The sequence below is a fragment of the Mesoplodon mirus genome, assembly GCF_964341445.2.
Source record: "Mesoplodon mirus genome assembly, chromosome: 12".
Lineage (NCBI taxonomy): Eukaryota > Metazoa > Chordata > Mammalia > Artiodactyla > Ziphiidae > Mesoplodon > Mesoplodon mirus.
The window spans coordinates 38,078,670-38,101,664 of record NC_138988.1 but is presented as its reverse complement, the minus strand read 5'-3'; the positions used below and the strand labels follow the sequence as shown (position 1 = coordinate 38,101,664).

The following is a 22,995-nucleotide window of genomic DNA, read 5'->3' as shown; positions in this document are numbered from 1 at the left end:
ACCTTGGGAATTGTAGTCAGCTCCCGGGACCCACAGGCCCACGACGCTCTAGCTGAACTATGCACCCACAATGCCTTGCGGCGTTTTCCCCCCACACCCCCACCCCCCTCGCCCAACACGTGTAGTCGTTAACTCTGTAGCTGCCCACGACGCAGGACCGGCAGCTCTGGGTACTTGGCAGCGGGCGCTCGCGACAGGAAGAGGGTGGGTTTGGTGGAATCGGGGAACAGCCAAACCTCAAGCAGTGAAAGAAAAAGTAACTTTATGATGAAAGCAGATTACAGACAACAGCTTAGCACTTACAGATCTTAGCCAAGATCTCCTCAGGGGCCCACCTGCCCCTGGACGGGTCTCCTGTGACCTCTCCATGGACGCAGTGAGGTGTAGGACAGAGCCCTGGGCTGGCAACCTTAACCTTCTGGAACACCGACTCTTCCTGGGGCTGCTTTCTTGTCAGGAGGGATCAGGTGATCTCAGAGGGCCTCTAGTTTTAAAACAGTATGGTTTTTTCTGGCCTCTTCCACTCCCCAGGGATCCCATGGGAAGTGTGGTGTGTGCATGGGAGAAGTGACTGTAAGCTAAATAGACCAGAGTGGGACAAAGTCCTCCCTCCAGGACTGGAAAGATGGCAGCAGGAACATGAAGGTCAGAGGCAGGTGACTCCTGGCTTTATGTTGCTTCTTCAGGCCTGGGCTCCTGGCAGGTAGCGCCAGCCCAGCCCCAGTAACAACGGCAGCTGAAGGACTCCCAGTCTCCAGGGCTGCCATCTGGTTCCAGGTGCAGAAAGACTTCCAGTTGTCCTGGGTCTTGCCAAGCACAACGGCCATGGCCATGGCACCGCTGGTGACTGCAGGCCATGGCTGCCCTGGTCACGTTGATCACATAAGGGCCCAGGGTGCTCACTAGGTAGTCATGGAGATGCCAGCACTCCTCCTGCGGAGAGGGAAGGGATGTATCAATGCTTCTGCTCCATGGCCCTGACATGGTCTTTCCCCATCTCTGGGACCCCAGCATGGGCTGTGTGGCAGGCTGGAGGGGGCAATGATCACCTCAGAACTGGAGAAGCTCAGGTCCCCCCAGAGCACCACGCCGGCTGCCCCCAGTGCAGCGCTCACACCAATGGTCTGCACAAGTTCATCCTGGAGGCAGAGAGCTGCTAAGCCAGGGCTGGGCTGGCCAGCTCCATCTGGCCCTACCTCCACCTTCAAGAACTTTCATGGCTCACTGCCATGATCCGATTCCACCCCTAGAGGAAGGTCCCTTGGCCCTGAGCCTCTGAGTGGCTTCTCAGGCCCTCAGAGAATGTCAGGCCTCCCCAGTCAGACCCCTAGACTTCAGTTTTCACTCACCTGGGACAGGAACCTCCCAGAGCTCCGGTGTGTGAGGCGCGCATAGGCCAGGACAGGCAGGGGATGTGGGTGCCCAGCGAGGGCCACACGGAAGGCCTCCTCCAGGCGGTATCGGACAAATGCGTGGTGGTGAGCAGGTGGTAACCTGGGTGGGAGGTATATGCTGGGGAAGAGGGCACTGGAGGCGGCCCAGAGCCAATGCAGTTGCGTGTTGCGGGCAAGGGTGGCTGCATGGCAGTGGCCCGTGTAATTGGAAGCTCTACCATGCCAGCCATTGCCACAGGCCGGGAAGCGATAGAAGCCCCAGAGCCCATGGGGCCGCAGTGCCCGGCCTAGCCACAGTGTGTCCTCCATCAGTGCACGGGCTGCCTGTTCAAAGCCGATACGGGCCTTGTAGAGCTGCTCCTGGGGATCCAGGTTAGGGAATACCCGCTGTGCCCAAGCCCAGGAGGCTGTCTGATAGACCTGGCGGCGGCCCCAGTTCCCAGCCCAGAGTGGACACCATTCCTCCCAGTCCAGTACTGCCAGGCCAGCGAAGCCAGGTTGCAGACTGTGGCGGATCTGATAGGCAGCCCATGCCAGGTGGCGGTCAAGGGGCACAGCCTGGGGGATGCCCCCGTTGTGAGCTGTGCCCCTCGGCCCAAGGTAGGGATAGAAGCCGAGCTGGTTCTTGTAGAAGATGGTGACATTCTGGCCGTGGAAACGCTGGCCACGGTTGGATGCAATGCCCAGGGCCTCTAGTGGCAGGTGCACGCCAAAGCGGGCCTTACAGTGTGCTGAGGGCACGTTCCATAGCACCAAGAAGGGGCGTTCAGGGGCTTGCAGCAGGGGCTGGCCACATCTCAAGCACAGGGCCACCCCTAGCACCAGGGCCAGGCCTAGCTGCATGGTCATGCCCCAGGGATGGAAACCTGCAGGAGAGAAGGGGTGTGAGCTTAGACTGCATGGCCATGGCCACACCTTCCACACAGCAGAGAAAGCTGGGAAAACTCCTCCAGCTCCTCTTCACAAGAAAGGGAGGTGCATAAAGCCTGGTTCCCAAGGGGTCTCATAGGCCTCTCAGAGCAGCCACAACCCAAGCTGGCTTGGGCAGCTCCCCTTCTGTATTGTCCATCTCTGCCATGGCACCACCGTGCCCTCTGACACCTCCCCCACCTACAGCTTTCACAAGTCCCCTTCTTTCCTCTGCCCATTTTGTTTCCTGCCCCAAGAACACTCAGCCCCCACCTTGCCTGGCTTAATTTCTACTCAGCACTCAGGTCTCTGCTATGACATCACCTGCCCTGGGAGGTCTCCCAGATCTCCAAGCGGAGTGAGGAAACTTGAGCTCCTGCTGTCCCAGCATGGATCCTGCCACAGTATGCCTGCCCTGTCCCTTGGGTTGAGACCCTATCTGTCTAGTTCCCCACTGCCTGTGCCCAGTCCAGGGCCTGTAACACAGCAGGTGCTCAGTGAATGGTGATAAGTGAATGTCTCCTTGTCCCCTGGGCCTGGCAGAGTGAGAGAGGTAAAAGGCAGGTGTCCCTCCACCCATGGCCCTAAGGCCGAGGTGGATCTGAGGGCCCCTGCAGGGACAGAGGACCTAAGACAAGGCTGGGAGATGAGGGTGGGGGTCAACAAATACACTGTCACAACCACACCCAACAGAAGCCTTTATTCAGCCACACTGACAGCTCTGAGCCACAGCCATGGCGCCGTCTCCACTGGCACTCAGGAGACATGCCTAGGCTGAAGCTGCCCTCAGGGGCTAGAAGCTGAGGGATGGCCAGTGGGCTGAGGCTGGTACTGTCCTGAGCAGTCAACTGACCCAGAAAGACAGCATCTTGCCCTGGGTAGCCCTCAGATGTCTTTCTCCATCCAGAATATGGGGCGTCTTCTCAGGTCTTGGTATTGAGTCTCCAGCAGGCTTTGTGGAGGGGGCCCTCCTGGAGGTGGGGGTGGGGTGGTCAAGGGCTCAGGCAGGGGTGGGGGTGGCGGCAATGATGACCCCTTGGGGGCTCTTGGGGCAGCTTGGGCAGTCAGGCTAGGGGCCTTGCAGGGTGGCCGGGGAAAGGAGGCCCTGGGGAAGGCACTGAGCAGGGTGGCAGGCAGCCACCGACTGGTGAAGACCAGGCCCTGCACAGGCTCACCCAGCTGGTAGCCCAGGTGGGCGTAAAAGTGCAGCTGGTCATGGGTGGTGAGGTGTAGCCGGCGGAAGCCCCGGGCCTGAGCAAAGGCTTCGAGGCCCTCCATGAGGCGGCGGCCAAAGCCCCGGCCCCGCAAGGCTCGGGCCACCACCACCGTCTCCACTAGGAGGCTCTGGGGCCGGTCCAGCACCCGTGACAGGCGGGCATGGCCCACCACAATGGGGGCTGCCTCTGGCGTGGGACGGGTGCTCAGCAGCATCAAGCAGAGGGGGAAGGCATCGGAGGACTGGCCCAAGGAGTGCAGGCGGGAGGCGCGGCTGCGGGGCCACTGCTCATTGATGAGGTCGGCACAGGCATCCAGGAGCTCAGGTCGGCAATGCACAGGCTCCAGGGTCAGCTCAGCCAGGTTGGGGGCTGGGGTCTCCTCTGGCTGGCATGCAGGATCCAGGGTCAACTCAGTTGAGCCAGGACTGAGGGTCATCTCTGGATGGCATGCAGAACCCAGGGTCAACTCAGCTAGCCTGGGGCTCAGGGTCAGATCTGGCTGGTGTGTAGGATCCAGGATCAGCTTGGCCAGGTTGGATCTCAGGGTCACCTCTGGCTGGCATGCAGGATCCAGAGTCAGTTAGGCTGGAGTGGTACTCAGGATCAGCGCCACCTGGTGTATAGGGTCTAGGGTAGGGGTCAGCTTGGCTGGGCCAGGGCTCAGAGTCAGCTCTCGCCTACATGTGGGATCCAGGCTCAGCTGCCAGGCTGGGAGCCAAGGTCATCTCCTGCTGGGTTCCAGGTGGCTCAGTGCCAGGCTGGGAGTTAAGGCCACAGTCTCCAGGCAGTGGTATCTCCTGAGACCAGAAGGGTGCTCCTCCTGTGGACAACAGCCATGCTGGGCTGTGCCAGAAGGGAGGATGGGGCTGGGGCAGGGAGTGGCTGACAGAGTGCTAAGGAGGGCCACGCATCCTGGAACTGGTGGGCTGCACCTTGTCCCCATACTCACCTGATGGCAGGTGACCTGGAGGATCCCATCCCCTATACCTGGGGGACCTGACTCAGGTGGAGAGCAGAGGGGATGGATCCTGGGTGCTCTGCCTTACACTGGATGGAGGCTGAGGGCTAACGGCTAGGGCAGAACTCAAGACTCCAGGCCCCAGCCTGCTCTGACTACCGCTTTGTCCTCCTCTACATCCAGCCCTACACCATTGCAGCTGGCTGGCCATCAGACAAAGCATACAAACTAGACACCACTACCCCCTGCTTAAACGCTGTATTCCCTTCGGAGGGAACACAGCTTCCCTAGGAACTTCCCTGTCCCACCCTTCTCCCTACTCCAGGTCCCAGCCTTTTTGACCACCTGGGCCATGCCTGCCACCTAACCAATATTGGGGTGCCATTCACCCACCCATCAGGCTCAAATTTCCCCTCCCTGGACTGCCTTCCCTACCAGGGGCACAGAGTCCATGGCTCCCTCCCCAACACTGCCCAGCTCAGGACACTTTGACTGGGCATGGACCCAACTGCCCCTCAGAAAGGGTCCGGCTCACACAGCAATGTGGCTCCTGCAGGCCTGGTTCCCCACTGGCCTGTTTCGTAGCCACCCTAGCTAGATAAGAACCACAGCTTCCTTCCTACATCCACAGGGGTGTCCAACGGCTACCAGGTTGGGGGCTCAGACCTCCTGACCCCGAACTCCATTGTGTGCCCATCCTACCCCAGGCTCTGCTGGCAGGAGGGTCAATGCTGGGGGATTTCTAGCGATAGGTGGCCGCTGGGCCCCACCCTTCTACTTGCCTGTTCCAGAGAGGATGCCCTGGCTCCCCTTCCCCACCTCCCCAGGAAGGCCCCGTGAGCTTGAGGCCAATTCCACGCTGACCAGTAACAGGTAGCCCCCTCCCCTCATACCACATCCCACTCAGAGGGCTATAAGCCCCTCACCTGCATCAGCCACCTCCGCAGCAGCTGCACCCCTGGACCAGGAGAGAGGAAACCCCAGGATCCGCCCCTGAGCCTGGAGCCCCAGACTTCCCCCTCAGGCTTAACCCCTTCTGTGCCGACCCCACCCACTGTGGGTGGTGCTCCCGGGTCCACAGAGAGAGGCGGCAGTCTCTCCTGCCTCGGTTTCCCCCTTCCTCCCACTGGGTGACAAACCGTGGAGTTTGGGGGTGGGGGCTTCGGGAGCTTGACTCTGGGCGGCTGTGGCTCGGCATGCTCTGGGAGGGAACGACAGACGCAAAGAGGGCGTGCGGGGCGGCTTAGTCACTTGAGAACTGTACGCGCGGAGCGGACGGGGAGAGCGGGGGACAATGAGGACGAATACGCCGCGCATGGGGAGGGGGCAGTACTAACATGCTGACGCCTGGCTCCGTGATGCTCCGTGTCCTCGCTCCACACGGATCTGTATCTCGCTGTCTCTGGCTCGGACCCCTCCGGCCCCCGGCGCTCCCCCCCTAGCGGTGAGGCGGACGCACTGCAGCCGTCACGGCCCGCGGAACACCACCAGGTCCCGGGTCTTCGGGGCGGCCAACCCCCGGCCCCGGCCCCTCGCGTCATAACGCCGACCCGACGCAGACTGGATCTCTGCCCTGGGTCTACCTCTGCCCCTCCCGCCCTTGCTTATCCAGGCCCAGCTCCCTGTGAGCGCGAACCGAGCGCCGGCTCCATTACCGGTGGGCTGGGCTTCCATCTTGCCCCGCCCCGCCCCAGACTCAGATAGGTCTCCCCCCAATTCAGCTTTGTCTCGGCTCACGTCAGCCTCCTGCCCAGCGTGGAAACGGTCAGGTGGAGCTTCCTCCCGAAATTTGGGCCCTACCCTGAGAAGCAGCCGCCCTCGGACAGACATCAAATCTGAGCGAGAGGGCTTCCCTGGTGGCGCAGTGGTTGAGGGTCCGCCTGCCGATGCAGGGGACACGGGTTCGTGCCCCGATCCCGGAGGATCCCACATGCCGCGGAGCGGCTGGGCCCGCGAGCCATGGCCGCGGAGCCTGTGTGTCCGGAGCCTGTGCTCCGCAACGGGAGAGGCCACAGCAGTGAGAGGCCCGCGTACAGCAAAAAAAAAAAAAAAAAAAAATCTGAGCGAGAAAAGAATTTTCCTGTGCCCTCTGGATCCCAGCGCCTGCACATTTTAGGTGCTCAACAAACAGCTCTTGAAGTTAGAATCATGTCTGCTTTATTTGTGAGGCTGTTACCTCTGAACGGATTCAGGCTGCAGTGCAGGGCTGATTACCGTCGACATATAGTAGGAGCCAAAGGGCTCCATCGCTATAGAGGTAGAGGTAGAGGGTAGGGATTCAAACCCAGATTCACCTGGGTTTGAATCTCAGCTGCTCTATTTTCTGTCTGCAACCTTGAGTAAAGTGCTTACCCTCCCTGTGTGTGCCTCAGTTTCCTCATAGCATCGTGTTAGGATTGCACAATTAAGTTAGACTACTTAAAATGCCTAGCACAGGACTTGGAAAGAGTAGGCACCCAGTGAATGTCAGCTCTTTCTTCCTTCCTTCCTCCCTCTCTTTCTTTCTTTCAGCGTGCAGGATCTTAGTTCCCTAACCAGGGATCGAACCCCCGCCCCCTGCAGTAGAAGCGCGGAATCTTAACCACTGGACCACCAGGGAAGTCCGGAACGTCAGTTCTTGTGATTGCTGCAGTTTAAAGACTGGCTCAGTGTCTCTGGAGGAAATATTTTTAACTCCGCTGGGTGGGTGCCCAAGGCTCTAACTCCTTATGCAACTATATTGGTCTGTAAGCAGGTGTGAATGTGCTGGCATATGCTCATGACAGTGCCTGAGTGTACTTCTGACTGTGACCGTAACTCATGTGACTGTGCCTGTATTTGAGAAAGCTGTAGCCAGGTCCAGATTGCATTAGGTACTCAATGTGTGCATGTGCCAATCACCACATGCCCCACTGCTCACACCATGTTCCCATCCACCCACGGTAGCAGCGACATTTGAACTCCACAGCCATCTGCAACCGATCCTTGAGTGAGAGGGCACCTCGGAGGGTCAGGGGCCCACCACCAGGCGTGGACTCGATGGAGAAACTGGTGGGGCTGAGGATGAGGTGGGCCTTGGGGTGACTGAGGCGCCGGGCACAACGGCCATGGCCAGAGCACAGGACTTGACTGCACAGAAGAGCCCCACTGGTCACATTCAGGATGAAGGGCCCCAGTGTCGTGTCAACATACTCCTTGATGGCCTGGCAGGATTCCTAGGTGGGAGGGGGAGCATCAGGACACCACGGCCATGCATGGGTCCACCTAGGGCATTGAGGCACTCACCTGCTGGTCAGCCAGGACTGCAGGGGTAAAGGGTGGGCCAGGGTCTCCCAGTCAGCCTGTCAGCCCCACTCCTGCCCCCACCCTCACCCCCATCCTGGGCTTGAGCTCACCTTGGTTCTTGTGTTCTCCCAGCTCACCCAGATCACCACTCCTGCTGCCCCCTGGGCTGCACTCTCCCCCAGGCTGTGCTCCAGCTCCTCCTGGGGAAAGGACAGCATAGCTCTGTGGGGCCTCCCTCTGTCCCCACAGCAGACTGCTGTAACACTATTGCATGGGACAAATAATTCATAGCCTGCTCTAGCTCTGGTGGCCAGAGGCAAGCCTGCCCTTACTCTAGCCTGTGAGTGCCATGCAGGCAGGGATGATTTCTTTCTGAAGAATGCTGAATTGTCTGTGCCTAGCACAGAACTTGGCACACAGTAGGTGCTCAAAGAATGTGAGAGGGAATGGATGAAAGTGTCCCAAGGCTAAAGTGCCCCAGGGCTATGTGGCCTCACTTACTGGACTAATGCCTGACAAGGTAGGTTACAAGGTGGGCGGGGTCACAGGAGACTCACCAGGGGCAGAAAGCGGTTAGTCATGTCGTAGAAGATCTGGACGTAGGGCAGCACTGGCAGATCAGGGTACCCTGCACCCACGGCCAAACGGAATGCCTCACCCACACGGTGCTGCACAAACATCTGTGCCTTCTTCGTGCCCTCCAGTGCTGCGGGCAGGTAGATGCTGGGGTAGAGGGCACGGCTCTGGCCCCACAGCCACCCCAGCTGGTCATTCTGGGCACGGATGCCTGGTGGGCACTGGCCGGTGTAGTTGGAATTTTTAAAGTCATAGTTATAGCAGTCAGGGAAGCCATAGAAGCCCCAGAGGCCACGAGGCTTCAGTGCTTGTCCCAGCCTGAGGGTGCCTGCCATCCAGGCCCGCGCAGCCCCCTCGAACTGGTCCTGAGCTGCTGCCTCCACCCAAGGAGCTGGCCAGTCAGGGTGCTGCTCCTGTACCAGTGCCCGTGAGCGCTGCCGGTAAATATCCTTGGTGTCCCAGTTGAAGGCCCAGCGTGGGCGCCATGCCTCCCAGTCAATAACTGCCAGCCCTGAGAAGTTGGATGCAGGCATGGCAGCCAGGATGTCCTGGAATGTGCGGACCAGGTGGACAGCCAGGCTGGCATTCTGGGGCAGGCCACCGAATACGGGCTCCCCAGCAGATGTGTAGTAAGGGTAGGTACCCAGCTGGGAGCTGTAGAAAATGGTCACGTTAGGGCCGCGGAAGGTCTGCCCTGGGTTGGCCACCACATCAAAGACACTGACATCCACGTCCACGCCATGCCTCTCTAGACACCACTGGGTGTTTGCATTCCAGATGGTGGCGAAGGGCCGGTTGGGTACCACGGGGTCCCTGGAGCCTTCGGCCATGCCGAGCAAGTTCAGGAAGAGGGTGCAGATGGGAAGCAGGTGGGCTGCAGTGGCACAGGGAAGGTCTAGGGAAACCTGGCCAGGGGAAGCAGAGCTGAAAGCAGGCCTTGAACTCTCAGACCCCTACTGAGGGCAGGCAGGCCAAGTCCCTTATTAATCCACCTCTGTTCTGGCTTCAGGTAAATATTGACCTGCAGGGCTCGGGGAAGTCAGAGGGCAAAGGAGAGGCATTGAGGGGAACATGGCCACTAGAGGGCACATCCGAGTTGCCTCTTGGGCCGACCTCTGCCCTCTGTCTCCCACAGGTCTTGTCCTGGCTTGCCCACCCCTCTTCCCCAAGGGCCACAGAAGCCATGACATCTGTCTTGAGAAGACTGGCTGAGAGCCAGGTCCTCAGCCCCCAGGCTGGCCGACTGACAGAGGCAGGGGCTTCCCTGTCTCTTCCCCCAGGAATCCTGGCCACCCATGCAGGAGGGGATGCTCAGTGACGCAGGAAAGGTCAGCCCAGCCCTCCTGTACACCCGCCAATCTGCCCACTTGTCCCTGCTGACCTCAGGGCTGAAAGGCCTCATTCTCCAAACTTCCTGACCTCAGGGTGAGGGCCTATGCAGGGCTCAGCAAGATTCTGTTCCTTAACTCTGGCCTCAGCTGCACCGTGACTCTTGGAGGAAGAAGCCGCTGCTGGAAACCCTGAGCTTTTGTAGGGGTCACCCCACCCAGTCTGGGGGCGGGCTGAGGGGCGGGCCCTGGGTTAGAGGGCTGGGCCAGACAGCAGAGCCACCTCTGCACTCCTAGCAAAGTGCCCTTGGTAGGAGGTGGGGCTAGACCAGAAGCGGCCCCTCCCACTCTGTCAGCACTGGGGCTGGACTTTGTGGCTTTACTTGGGATGGTAGCAGTGCATGGGGGCTGTCTGGGTGGCAGATCCGACTGGGCAGCCCTGTGTGTGATACTGGAGTCTGGGTGCCTTCCCCACGTGGCTGCATTATGACACCTATGGGCCCTAGGCACTTTCACCTTTGTGGACCCGTTCCTCAAAAAAACATTTTAAGGGAATGGTTAGGACTCTGTGCTTCCACTGCAGGGGACACGGGCTCAATCCCTGGTCGGGGAACTAAGATCCCGTGTGCTGCGTGGCCAAAAAAATACATATTTTAAAAAATATATATTTTATGACTATATTGGCATAAGGACAGATATAATCCAGACGGAATTCATTATTTTATATTCATTATTCCTGTATTTTTTCTTCTGATTAAAAAAGATTAAAATTAAAACATTTTTGTGGGCCTGTACAAGTATTGTGGCCCTGTGCCTACAGTGCCTAGTGGATAAATCATCCCTCCTTTAAGGACCTGTGTCTGAAAGGTACTCTATTCCTGAAGTCAGGGCTGCGTTGTCACCCTTTGTATATGTGCTGGATCAGTGACTGTGTCTGTGTAAAGCTCCAGTTAGTGGACATTTGGGACACTCCACAAACTCCAGTAGTGTGTATGTCCAAGTGTGGGACCCAGTGCCTGGGACTTGGTGTGTGTGAGACCCTGTTGTCTTATGACCATGAGACCCCATGTTTGTGTGACCATGGGTATGAACAAGAGTGTATCAGTGATGACATGCTTGTTCATTCCTTTGTGATTTTGCTTGTTTGCTGATTCAGACACTAGCAACTGAGACCTGCTAGGTGCTCAGGCCCAGGCTTGCCTGCCAGAGTGGGGTGAATGAAACATCATGTTCCTGGCCCAGGTGAAAGCACTGAACAGCCCAGTCTGAACCTGAGTTCACAGCCAGGTCACAGCTGCGTGGGTCAGGTCACAGGTATGTCTGGATAACCTGTGTGTTGGCAGGTTACAGATGTGGGCAGGGTAGCTAACAGGTGTGCATGAGTCACATCTGTGTAGGGGAGGTCACAGCTGTGTGTGGGGTCACAGTTGGGTAGGGGAAGTCACAGGTGTTGCGGAGATAAGTCACAGCTCCTCCTTCCTTGCCCTCCCTCTGCTGGCTCCATCATCTTATGGCCTTATTGATCGACACCTGAATCTTCTCTCCAGCCGGCATCTCCCCACCTTGGTCACGAGCAGCCAGGACCCCTCCCCTACCCCCACCATGTGATTTGCCATCTCCCTCCCAGTGCTACCACCCCACCTCCTCTCTGTTCTCTGCCATCAGCAGCCAGAGGGATGAAGGATCACTTTACAACCTGAATCAATATCGATCTGGTGAGGATTGCTTCTCCAGGCTCTAACCACACCATCCCCTTGCCTGCATGCCTCTGGGGAGCACTCTCCACTGTCCAACATCTGACTTGGTCTTGGCATCCAAAGTGCATCTCCCTTTATGCCGTCATACCCCTGAGGATGACAGTCTTTGCTGGTGTGGTTCATGGGTGCATCCCCAGCACCCAGCCCAGCCCTGGCACATGTGTGTGCTCAGTGTGTTCACTGAACAGGTAAGATAGTCACCATCATCAGACAAAATCAGGCCTGGTGCCACTCTAGGGCCACCTGCGGCATACCCCCGTCACACCCTAGCCTCAAACTCTGTGTCTCCATTTGTGTTCTGTCTTCCTCCAGCCTTTGCCCATGCTTTGTTCCCAGCATCGTTTACCCCCCACCTTTCAAAACTCAGTGTAGGGACTCTCAATGTAGGGACTCCCCTGGCAGTCCAGGAGTTAGGAAACCGTGCTTCTACTGCAGGGGGCAGTGGTTCGATCCCTGGTCGGGGAACTAAGATCCCATGTGCTGTGCATGGTATGCCCCACCCCCCCAAAAAAACCAACCCAACTTCAATGTAGAAAGCACTTCCTTGAGGCTACTTCCCGAGTGCTTGTGGCTGGGGTGCCCTCCTCACTGCTCGACAGTTTCTTGAGTCTATCTCGAGCCGGTATATCTGAGGGCAGGGGATCAGTCATCACTGATGACTGGAGGAATCCAGGAGGAATCCAGGAGGGACAGGAGGAATCCAGGTGTGGGCCCAATGGCTGAGGGGAGGGGCAGGGCCCCACCCAGAATAACTCACTTCAGAAGCAGAGGAAGTGAAGCAGGTCAGAGCTGGTATGACTGCTCTGGCTGCTACTTCTCTCCTCGGTACAGCTGGGGACAAGCTATGCTCTCCCATGGCCATTACAGGGCTGACTGTTGAGGATGACTCCCCCTCACCCCATCATGCATCTCTGCAGTGGAACAGGGACTGGACCTCATGATTCAGATCCCAATGCCCTGCTTGCCTCCCCCTGACCATACCCAGTGGAGGACTCTGAGCCAGATGGGAAGAAGTGCGTGTGGCTGAAGTCCACTGTCCTTGGGACTGGGGAGTGGAGGAGACGCCCTTGCCTGTGAGAACAGCAGGGAGGAGTGATCTGGCTACCTGCCCAGCCAGGGAAGATCAAACATCCACTTTCCCCTTTCTTCTTGGGTGGGCAAGGCGAGGCGACTGGCACCAGCCCAGCTGGGGATACAGTACCAAGTAGGAGAAGCACAATGAGCCCCATCCCTCACAGAAGGTTGTACCCAACTGCTTTCCAATCAATATGGATAAAGCAAGGTCCTTGGTGTTGGGGTAGACTGTGAGTCCCTCCACCCCCAGTGGCCCCTGCCATAGCAGGACAGCTAGAGTGGGAAGCTCTGGCCTGCAGATCCCAGTGAATGCATTTTACAGATGAGAAGTCCCCAGCAGAGAGTCTCACAGAGACAGAACTGAGCTCAAACCTTATATGGAAGACCCTGAAATCTCTCTCACATGCCCTGGCCCAGGCACAGACAGTCCAAGCAAAGAAGCAGTTGTTTCATATTTAATTTACAAAAGAGACCCCAAAATAATAATAATAAACTATTCAGGGGCAGGGGAGTAGGGTCAGGTCCTCCCCGGCCAGCTGTGCCCCTCTTCCTCTCTGGCAGGGAGAGAAGGGGCCTCCCACGGGACTGCCCCTCCCCCTTAGAACAGGGGGTGGGAGCTGGTACGGACATCCTACTGGGCATCCCAGGGGGCTCTGCCCCTTCAGACTCTGGTTTGTCCACCCCTTGTGGGCTCCTACATGCCTGGCAGAGCCCTTGTGGCAGAGGCCAGCTTGCCTGGCAGCTGTGTGAGAGACCCTTACAAAGTCCAGGTGAGGGCCAGGGCAGCCACAGCCAGCAGGCTGGTGAGGTGGGACCCAGGCCAGGCCCCACTGGCACCCCCAGCTGCCCGCCTGCGGTCCCACTGGCATTGCTCGCCGCCCCAGCCTAAGTAGCACTGGCAGCGAAAGTGCGTCTGCAGGTGGTTGCGGTCGGCCCAACTGAGTTCCCCCTCTGGTCGCAGCTGTGGCTCACCAGGTGCGTGGCTAGGCACTAGGCGGAAGCTGCTGGCACTGAGGTGCAGGAAGGTATTAGCACTGGGGTCACGGCGCACACAGCGCCCGTGGCCATGGCACTGGGCCCAGCTGCAGTACTGGGCAGCCCAGGACACATTGACGACGTAGGGTACCAGCAATCGAGTCAGGTAATCCTTGAGGTACTGGCAGGTCTCCTGGGGGCAGAGGTCAGGGATCAGGGTCAGCTGTCTCAGTCCACAGGCCCAGATGGAAACTCTGTCTACACTGTGGTGACTGTACCTTCTTTTAACAATGCGCGCGCGCACGCGCGCGCACACACACACACACACACACACACACACACACGCAAGCCTGAGCCCTCATTGTTCCTATTTCTTCTAAGAAGGGGGCGGGGGCAGGGACTGGAACCCAGCAGGGCAGATGGGGCAGGGTGGAACTCAACACTGGTCAAGATAGCAAATCCCCCTTCCTAGGAGAAGGGGAGGGACTCTGTCTTCTATGTTGGGACTGGGGCTCCTCGGGTGGGAGACAGATGAGGGGACCACTTTGAGGTTTGCAGCCAAAAGCACAGACGCTCTGCCTGTCCCTGCAGACTCAGCTCCAGTAGGCTGGGTGGGTCTTACTTACCATGCTGGTGGTGTACCCCGCATCACCCCAGAGGATGACACCAGCTGCACCCAGGGCTGCACTCTCGCCAATGGTGGAGATGAGATCCATCTGCATGGGAAGGAGATGGTCACTGGGGAATACTGAGACCACAGGGTGAGAAGGACAGACAGGGTGGGCAGGCCCTAGCCTGTTCAGACCTGCTAATCTCCCTCCAGCCCAGTCTTCTCCTTCTCACCCCTAGGCAGCAGCTGTTTCACTTTCTCCTTAAATGTTTAAGCCGTTTCCACCCCCAATTCTGGCCTCCCATTCCCAAACCAAGGGCCCACTTGGGCCTAGTATGTACCTATCAGGATGGACCGCAAAGTCAGAATACTAGGCCCAAGTCCCTGCTCTGCCTGGATTTGCTGGAAAGTTCTGGGTAAATTTCTCAGCATCTCTGGCCCTCAATTTTTGTATCCACAAAATGGAGATAACAATGCAACCCTTTCATAGGGTTACAGAGAGAATAAGGTGAGGAGATGTAGAGTAGCCAGTAAACTTGGGGGCAGGAGGCCTGCAGTGGTTTCCCAAGGACGAAGGCAGGGCCCTGGGAGGCACATACCTCGCTAAGCCCTGTGAGTCCACGGCTATAGGTGGGCCTCGTGAAGACGTAGACCGGGAGTGCATGGTTGGCATGGTGGGTGTGAGCCACGCGAAGGGCCTCCTGAACACGGAAGCTGACAAAGTTGCGGCCATGAGTGGAGGAAGCGAGTGTCTCTTCCAGGTAGACAGAGGGGAAGAGGGCCGTGCTCTCAGCCCACAGCCAGGCCAGCTGGTCATTTCGGGAGACCTCAACATCAGGGCAGCGGCCTGTATAGGTCTCCCAGTTCTGCACATAATCATGGTTGTAACAGTCGGGGAAGAGGTAGAAGCCCCACAGGTGCCGAGGCCGAAATGCCTTGACAAATCGCAGTGTCTCCAGCATGAACTGGCGTGCAGCGAACTCAAACTCATACTGCGCCTGCTTCACTATGCGGTCTGGTGGCCAGTCAGGGTGGCGACTGGCCACCAACTGGCGTGATAATCGGCGGTACACATCCTTGTCCTGCCAGTTGCGTACCCACACTGGCCGCCAGTCCTCCCAGTCGATGACTGCCAGCCCTGCAGGCTCCTGTGTACGAATGTAGCGTTCCACATGCCCCTTTAGCATCTCCAGGTGTACCCAGAGGCTGCCATTCTGTGGCACGCCACCATGCACAGACCTCGCCACCGAATCGAAGTGTGGATACATGCCCAGCCGGTCACGGTAGAAGATGGTGATGTTCTGGTTCACGAAACCCTCATTAGGTGAGGCCTGCACATCAAAGGCCTTCATGTCCTTTGGGTCCAGTGGCACCTTGTGGCGTGGGCCACAGTCTTGTGTGGGCACATCCCATGCTACCACAAAGGGCCGGCCCGTGAAGATGGGTGGTGCTGTGGGCTTCAGCTCCGTGGCCCATGCCACCGCCAACACCAGGGCCAGTGTGACGGCAGGGCCCAGGCCTGCCCACATGCTGGGGGCTGCAGGAAGACAGTGTCACCTGCCTGGCACTAGCTCAGGAACTGGGGGAAAGGTGGGAGACAACAAATCAGTCTATAGAATCCTGGAGGTGTCCACCCCAAACCCATCCATACTCCCAAAGCCCATGCTGTGTAGAGCACCGTGCCCAGGGTTGTTCAGACCCTGTTATTGGCTATAACATGTCTGAGAGACCACAGACCCCTGAGGCGCAAGGCAAGACACCCTCATAACTCACTGCCAGGGCTCCTTCCTAGAGCAGGTAGCCTACGGCTGGGCAGGAACTTGTTAGGTCTGTGACCCCTCTGAGAACTGGACGAATTGAGCTACAGACTCACTGCCCAGAGACTCACACATGACTGAATACCACCCCAGTGGGCCCCAAACCGAGGCCCACTCTACCCTGTGAAGTACTCTTGGTCCTGAGAAACCATAGCATTTGGGTAAGGCAAGGCACAGCTGATGAAGCAGCTAGGAAGCTGTAACACAGCCCCAGAGCTGGTATCTTTTTTAGCACCCGCCCAGCAGCAGAGTGAGGCTAACAGACTTTGTCTCAGCGCACTCTCCCAAGCTTGGTGGAGGCCCCGCGGGGACAAAGGGGTGGTGGATCTCCCACGGTGGCGCTGGCAGACCGGCATTTCCCTCTACAGCTATCAGGAATGATCGCGCCCGCGGGCCAAGCGGTCCGGGGTAAAGCCCACTCCACCTGGCCTTTGTCCGGGACCCCGCCCCCGCCCCGCACGTGGGGGCTGAACCCGGCCCAGAGTTGGGGGGGGGGTCCTGGGCCTCCTCCCTGGGGGCTCAGAACAGAGCCCGCGGAGAGAGCCTCCAGGCTCGCACTGCCCTCCCTCACCTCGCGCAGGGAGCCGCCGGGACCTGCGCCATGGCCATCGCCATCCCCGCCCCAGCCCGGCCCGCTCCGGCCGCTCCACCAGGCACTGCCCCGGTTCGGCTCCTCTACTGGCTCCGCCCTCCCAGCCCGCGGGCCCTTTAAGAATTCAGCGCGGAGGCGGGCCCTGCGCAGGATTTGCGGCGGGGGCGGAAAGGTGTGCCTGACTTTCGGGCAGCCAGTGCTGCGTTTTGGGCTCCAAGGTCCCCAGATCCTCTGCCGAGGAATGTGGCCATCAATCTGGGACCGTGAGACCCCTCCAAATGGGACTTTCTTGTGGAGTCTCAGCCGTGAGGGCCAGTCAGCCCCAAATTCCCCCCCGCAGCCTGCGGCCGGTGGTACAGTCCTCCCTGCTCTGCGACGCGGCCAGCCGCTTAAAGGGACAGCATAAAGGACGGGGGTCGGGGAGGGAATAAAGGAGGTGGCGTTCCGTCACCCGGCCAGAAGGAGGTGCTGTGGGACCCCGAGGCCTTGGCCGGGGGTAGTAGTGAATCTGGCTCAGCATCCCAGAGCGTAGTCTCCAGTCTTGGGGCCCCTTTGTATGGAAAGGGGGACGGTGACCAGAGCCGACCTCCGGTCTCGCAGGACAATAATGTGCCGCCCCCTACGGATCAGGGCTCCCTTCCCCCGAACCTGGTCTGAAGGGAATCCCCGCCCCCTGCCAGACTTGGGGAGGGGGCCTAGCACCCGCGTCTTAGCTCTTCCAGGACTGGGTGGAAGCAGTGGTTGTCCTGGCAACACGAGCTGTGGGTCGCAGCTAGGCCCGCCCGGCTGGGGCCAGTAAGCCCAGCGGGTCCTGGGGATAGGGCGTCCCCCTGCCCCCGACCTGCATCAGGCACAGGCCGATCCCTGGGTTCCCATCGCCCCCTGTCCAGTCTCTGGGGGGCCTGTGGGAGCCCCCAAGGCTTCCTTTCAACTCTGAGGAAGCTGCCACCCTTGCAGAAGTTCATGGCCAGATGGCAGAGAAAGCCGGCCCGGCCAGAGGGTTTCCCCTGGGCCTCTGCCCAGTATCCTAAGTCCTTTCGTCCTTCAAGCCCCTCCTTCCGGGGAGCAGGCTTGGAGCTGGCATGGGGGGAGTATTCCTTGCCTCTTCCTAGATCCGCTCCCCCGGGATCCTCAGCTCCCCAAAGGGCCCGGGTCTGTATGGCCAGCCCATTCCCCGCCCGCGCGCCTGGGAGGCAGGGAGCGCTGCTGTGAGCGCATGTACCAGGGTGCAGACCAGTCGTCTGCCCTGGGCTCACCTGTGTGGGAGTCCGTCGGCCCAGTAGGTCGGCGACCTCCCTCCTTCCCGGGGTAAGTCTCCAGACAAGCTACTCACACCAGCTGCTGCCCTCCGGGCAGCCCGCCGGCAACTTGATAAACCCCATCCCTCCCACCCGCTCCCGCCTCCCGCCCCGGCCCTTTCTCCTCACTTCCTGCTGCCCCTCAGAGAGGAAAGGGCCAGGAACATGCGGGGGGGAGGGGACCGCCTTGACCGTTTCCCTCCGGCATGCCCTGCTGGCTGGCTGCCCGCCCCACCCTTCCCCTGAGTAGGCCCTGGCCCAGCAAACCGCACCAGGTGACAGGAAGACTGGGGGACCTGGTTCAGGTGCCAGCCTCCCCCATGCTGGCAGCTTCCTTAACACTGAAAGCTTTTCTCCCCAACCTGCCCTTAAGGTTGAGGTCCATCCTCAAATCCAGCAGCTTGTGAGTGGAGAGGCCCTGGTGGTGGTGCTTGGGGAGGTCAAACTACTTGGGGGATGTTTGGCAGATGATCCCCCAAAGCAGGTGGTGAAGAAGAGAACCAGCCCTGGGGTGGGGGTGCTGGGGGAACTTACAGGAGCTGAGTCAATTTTTTTCCACTGAGAGCGGAAGCATCCCAAGTGTGACAGAGTGGACAATGTGTTGATGTGGGTGACTGTTGGGGGGAGGGGCAGGGCCTGGGAGGGTTCTGCAGGGTGCTCTCCTGCCAGAGGATGTTCCTGGGTGGATTTCACTAAGATGCTGCAAGGTATGGGGCTCCTTACCACATGGGTGAGGAAAGGGGTGTATTCCTGTGGGAAGGGGGTGCCCATAACATGGCTAGCTCCCAGGAGGGCTGAAGCAGGGTCCCAGCAGACCCCTCCAGGGGTACAAATCTGCACACCCTCAAATCACCCTGAGCCTACCCACCCCCCGACCCTACCGGCCCACCTCCTTCATGCCCAGGCCCTCTCCCATAACAGAAGGCTGTGTAAGACTGGGGGACTGGGGGAGATGGGCACATATCCTAGAGTCTACCCTGATGACCAAGGAGTTCAGGACATGGCATGGGAGGGTGGTGTCCCTGGACCACTGTGCTGGCTCCACAAGGGACACAGGCCTTAAAAGCTCCAAGGCTGGGGGCCCCTGGGGAAACAAAGGCCAGACCAGACTGTCCCAGGGCAGGGACACTTCCTCAGGAAGGAAGTGAGCACAGCCCAGTAGGAGGGAGTGGGGAAGCACAGCCATGACCCCCATTGTTTCCAGCTTTGGGGTCAGCTAGGGCAGGCCCAGCACAGGGAGTTCCCCCACACTGGGACAGTGGTGATGGGCTGCCACCCAGCATGGCAGAACCCTGGCCTTGGGGCAGTAAGTGGGAGGGACAGTGGAGGACGACGATAGGGCCTTATGCCTGGCATCTTATTGGGAAAATGGGAAGGTGCCCAAAGAAAAACTGCAAGTCCAGGCTGCAGAGGGTGATCCTGCTCCACACTTGACAAGTTTAAACCTCCAAAAGACAGGTAGGCCAGCTTCCCAGACCCAGCAGCCTGTGTCCTTGAACTCCCTCCTCCCTTACTGGGAGATGGGCTGATGGGCAAGGGCTAGGCCTAGTAGAGAACCAGCCTCATAGCAGGACCTGAGAAGTGTAGGCCAAATGTCCACAGGGAGCAGGCTGCAGGTGAGAAGACAGGTCAGAAAGGACCAGAGGAAGTACTGGGTAGCTGAGCTTTACCTGCTGGAACAGAAGCCCCAAGCCTACTCTCCTGGTAGTGCAAGTAGGTTTGGGCTGCAGAGCCTCGCAGTAGGTCAAGGGCAGTGGTACCCACTCGGCTGCTGTCCACCTAAGGCTGGGCCTTGGAGGTCCATGGGGCTCAGGCTGTGACCTCATGTGGGGTCAGCTGGCACAGCTGGGGGCAGAACAACTTCCAGACCTATGTGTGGTCACACTCTCACCTCAGGTCAGGCAGGTGGGGCCAATCCCTAGTGAGGTACCCCAGGGCCTTCCAATTCCAGGGGTCCCCGCTTATTGAACACAATACACAAGTACGAATGGCTCTCCATCCTGAGGGGGTCTGCAATGAGGTCTGTGTGAATACACTGCCACCTGCTGGTTGTGGCTGGAATGGCCGCAGGCTAGGCTCAGGCTCACTCTGGGCCTCGCTGGAGACGTGGGCAACAGGAGTCCCCCACCCAGGCCCACCTACTATGCCCAGGTGGTGGTCTAGATACTGGGTATCAAGCCTCAGAGATGTCATTCTTGTATGCAGGGTCTACAAATAATTTTATTGAACAAATAACACAACAGCCTTCCTAGATTGAGGGCTACCCTCCCCAAGCCATTTCTCACACGCTTAAAGAACAGTTTGCACAGTAAGGAATTTAAAAAAAAAAAAAAGTCATTTTTATGTAGAAATCAGACTCTGCCCCAACATCCTGGACTAGACTATTTACAAGCTTTCACATTTTAAGTATTCCTTTATGATTGTTCTCTCCTTTCTGTCCCTACCCAGGGCTCCAGTACTTTTACTGATCCTGAAGGGATGGGTACACTGTAGGGGAAGGGGTGGTGGGCTCCTCAGAGCTACTGGCACCAGCCCTAGGGTGCTGTCCCTTATCACAGGGTGGTGGATGTGTAAGGGCAAGGGGGATTAGACACAGTAGGTGGGATGTGGCAACACCCCATAGGCACAGGCATCCAGAACCCTTCCTGATCCCCATCCTATGCCCTCTCAATTGGGGTGGGGGTCAACAACTAGTTGCAGTGGGGAGGGATCAGCCCAGCCCGGGGTAGAGGGAGAAACCTCCCACACCTATTAACAGCCAGCAAACTGTCCATCCATCTGGGGGTGGGAACAGATGGGCAGGTAGGCAGGAAGAATCAGGCTTGTTCTGCCCCCAGCTTCTGTCCAACACAGGAGGAATCGAGGTAGCAAACGGCTGAAATGCTCCAACGAGAGGGTAAAGGAAGTGAGGGAAAGGAAGTTCCCATTTGTGTACAGCTCCCACAGCCCTGGGGCTGGAAAAAGGCAGACCTTGCTTGTAAAGTGCGGTAGCCTCCAGCAGGGCTGGGCCCCAGGCAAGCTTGGAAGAATGCAGGCCAGGCAAGGGCACAGGAACCAGGCATTCCTGACCAGCATATGCCCTGCCATGCTCCTTGTAGGGACTGCTCGGAAAGGTGGACTGGTAACTCCGCCATCAGCCCTTGCCAGCCACCAGCCACCTCTCGTCCACATACAAACCAACACCCAACCAGCATTGTAGGACTGCCCTGCTCACAGTTGAAGGTTCCGGGCCAGTGGAGTTTATTCACGGTTGTGGCCCCAGCCTAGGTTCCTCAATGGAAGCCACACCTTGAGCCTGGGGGTTTCTTGCTGGGGCAGCGGGTGTTTATGCCTGCCACCCCTCAGGCTCACACCTCATAGAGGATCACAGGGAAATCCACGTGGATGCGGGGGGGATCCAGCTTCACGATGCCCTGCCGTGGAAACAGAGGCTAGTGAGGGCCAGCTCAGGGCCCCTACTCCAGGAAGCCTTCCTGTTCCTCCCAGCTCCTCCCCGAAGAGCCCCCACCATAAGAGCAGACCCCATCTGGGTCTACCTCCACACAATCAACATAGGCTCTATGACCACTGCCCAGCCCCTCACCTGAGGAATCAGGTTCTTATGTACCCGCCTCAGCTTGGCCCGCTTCTGCCCATTCTTGGTGACGATTGTCTCCTCATAGAACTCGTGAGCCAGATCCCCATCCTCGTCATAGAACATGGAGCTGTGCAGAGGGAGAGGGGAACAGGCTGGGCTGGAGCCCCAAACTAGTCATGGCAAATGCCACAGACCACAGGGAAGTATGCCCTCCCCCAAATAGGGAGGAACAACCTTGGTGGGAGGAAGGGAGGTTAGTATGCCTGGAAAATCCCTTGCTTAGGATCTGGGGTCTACTAGAAGGAAGTGGGGAGTGGGGTGGTGGCCAGTGCTACTCTGTCAGACTATGAGAAGAGAGGCCATACCAAAAAATCACTGGTTTGCTCAGCAAGAGGAGCCGTTCCATCAGGCCCTTGCCTTCACCCAGGGCTTCGAGAGTGGGCAGGATGGTGGCCTGGGCATGTTGGTCTCACTCCAGAAGACACTGCTGGCCCAGGGCCAAAGCCTGAGATAGCAGATGCCTGAGCTAGGAGGGAGCCTGAAGGGAAAAAGCTTGCATCCTCCCCCATCCAGGTGGCTGATGCAGCCAAACTGCCACTGTTGGGGTCCCCCTAGTAACTACAGCCAAATCTCCAGCATCACCTGAGTGTCACTCCCCAGGGCCCATCACAGCCAGGCCAATCTAGTGCTCCTGTCTGGGCCGCTTGGGGGAGGGGGGAGGTCAGTGCTCCAGATCTGGGAAACATACCTGGGTGAGGGTCTTTTTCCCCAGGCCCCATCCCCAACGCTGGGGACCAGTCCTGCTTTCCCGGCCACTACCCAGAGAGGTCCAACCCCACCACTGTGGGGAACAGAAACAGACAAAACAGAGGGTCATTCTCCTCGAGGGAGAACTGGGGGTGAGGGAGGATAGGAGCCTTCAGCTTGCAGGTTGAGATGGATGGGATGAAAGGAAGAGGTTCTGAAGTCTCAGGGAGGCCCTATCTTAGCTTCACCGTGAAGAGGACCTGCCCAGGACAAGCCTCAGGCCCACTCTTCTCCTCGGGAGACCTTCAGAGCAGCCAGGCCGCCAGGAACCGACTGCTCGGCTTTCCCCACCCCTTGTTCCTCTGGGAGCCTGAAATATGGGAGTCGTCCTGACTCGGGTGTAGGGGGTACAGCGGCGGGAGCGCCCCATGACGCGGGGCACCCAGCCGCCTGTCTGTCCTCCCGGGGGCGGAACCCCACGCCCTTACCCGCGGCGAGTGAATACGAAGGGGGGCACGACTCGGCCTCGCGGTCGCACCAAAGCTTGCTCAGCGACAGCCGCCTCCGGGCCGCCGCCCCCCGCCGCCGAGGCGAAGGGCCACAGGCCCCGAGCTTTGGAGCCGCTGGCGCCCATGTCAGGGCCGCCGGCGCATGGCGGGCCCCGCGGCAGCTTCGCTCTCACAGGGCCGTCCGCGCCGCCATGCCCCGCCTAGGCCTCCGCTCGCAGGTGCCGCCGCCGCCGCCGCCGCCGCCGCCGCCGCCGCCGCCGCCTTCCGCAGGCTCCGCTGTCTCCACGGAAACCTCACTTCCGCTTCCTAACACTGCGTATGCTGCTGCCTCTGATTGGCTGCTTCTCTCGTCGGTCCGCGGGGCTGGACTAATAGCTGCCCTCAGATGCTAGG

The 22,995-nt window shown here is 59.0% G+C and overlaps 3 protein-coding genes across 8 annotated transcripts; all 3 read right to left on the bottom strand.

Annotated features, from left to right (window-relative positions):
* Positions 1-245: 245 nt before the first annotated feature.
* On the bottom strand, positions 246-5,941 carry HYAL3 (hyaluronidase 3). Of its 5 annotated transcripts, XM_082638792.1 has the most exons (5): positions 5,816-5,894; positions 2,120-2,260; positions 1,350-1,494; positions 1,050-1,139; positions 246-933 (listed from the first exon to the last, which is right to left on the bottom strand). In XM_082638792.1, exons 2-5 carry the CDS (start codon positions 2,140-2,142, stop codon positions 670-672), a joined length of 522 nt encoding a protein of 173 aa, XP_082494918.1. In that variant the 5' UTR covers positions 2,143-2,260; positions 5,816-5,894; the 3' UTR covers positions 246-669. The 5 variants fall into 5 exon arrangements, with proteins under 5 accessions (XP_082494918.1, XP_082494917.1, XP_082494919.1 ...); XM_082638791.1 differs by having other exon boundaries at positions 1,350-2,260; positions 5,816-5,941; XM_082638793.1 differs by lacking the exon at positions 2,120-2,260 and having other exon boundaries at positions 5,816-5,876.
* Positions 5,942-6,618: 677 nt separating this feature from the next.
* On the bottom strand, positions 6,619-17,843 carry HYAL2 (hyaluronidase 2). Its single transcript, XM_082637700.1, has 10 exons — positions 17,728-17,843; positions 14,662-15,641; positions 14,079-14,168; positions 13,239-13,645; positions 12,380-12,474; positions 11,958-12,031; positions 9,700-9,732; positions 8,300-9,223; positions 7,853-7,942; positions 6,619-7,672 (listed from the first exon to the last, which is right to left on the bottom strand). The coding sequence occupies exons 2-10, from the start codon at positions 15,589-15,591 to the stop codon at positions 7,355-7,357; spliced, it is 2,961 nt and encodes a 986-aa protein (XP_082493826.1). The 5' UTR covers positions 15,592-15,641; positions 17,728-17,843; the 3' UTR covers positions 6,619-7,354.
* A 2,384-nt stretch (positions 17,844-20,227) lies between these two features.
* On the bottom strand, positions 20,228-22,863 carry TUSC2 (tumor suppressor 2, mitochondrial calcium regulator). 2 transcript variants are annotated; one of them, XM_082639134.1, is made up of 4 exons: positions 22,582-22,863; positions 22,095-22,187; positions 21,353-21,473; positions 20,228-21,182 (listed from the first exon to the last, which is right to left on the bottom strand). In XM_082639134.1, exons 1-4 carry the CDS (start codon positions 22,725-22,727, stop codon positions 21,117-21,119), a joined length of 426 nt encoding a protein of 141 aa, XP_082495260.1. In that variant the 5' UTR covers positions 22,728-22,863; the 3' UTR covers positions 20,228-21,116. The 2 variants fall into 2 exon arrangements, with proteins under 2 accessions (XP_082495260.1, XP_082495261.1); XM_082639135.1 differs by lacking the exon at positions 22,095-22,187.
* Between the last annotated feature and the right edge of the window lie 132 nt (positions 22,864-22,995).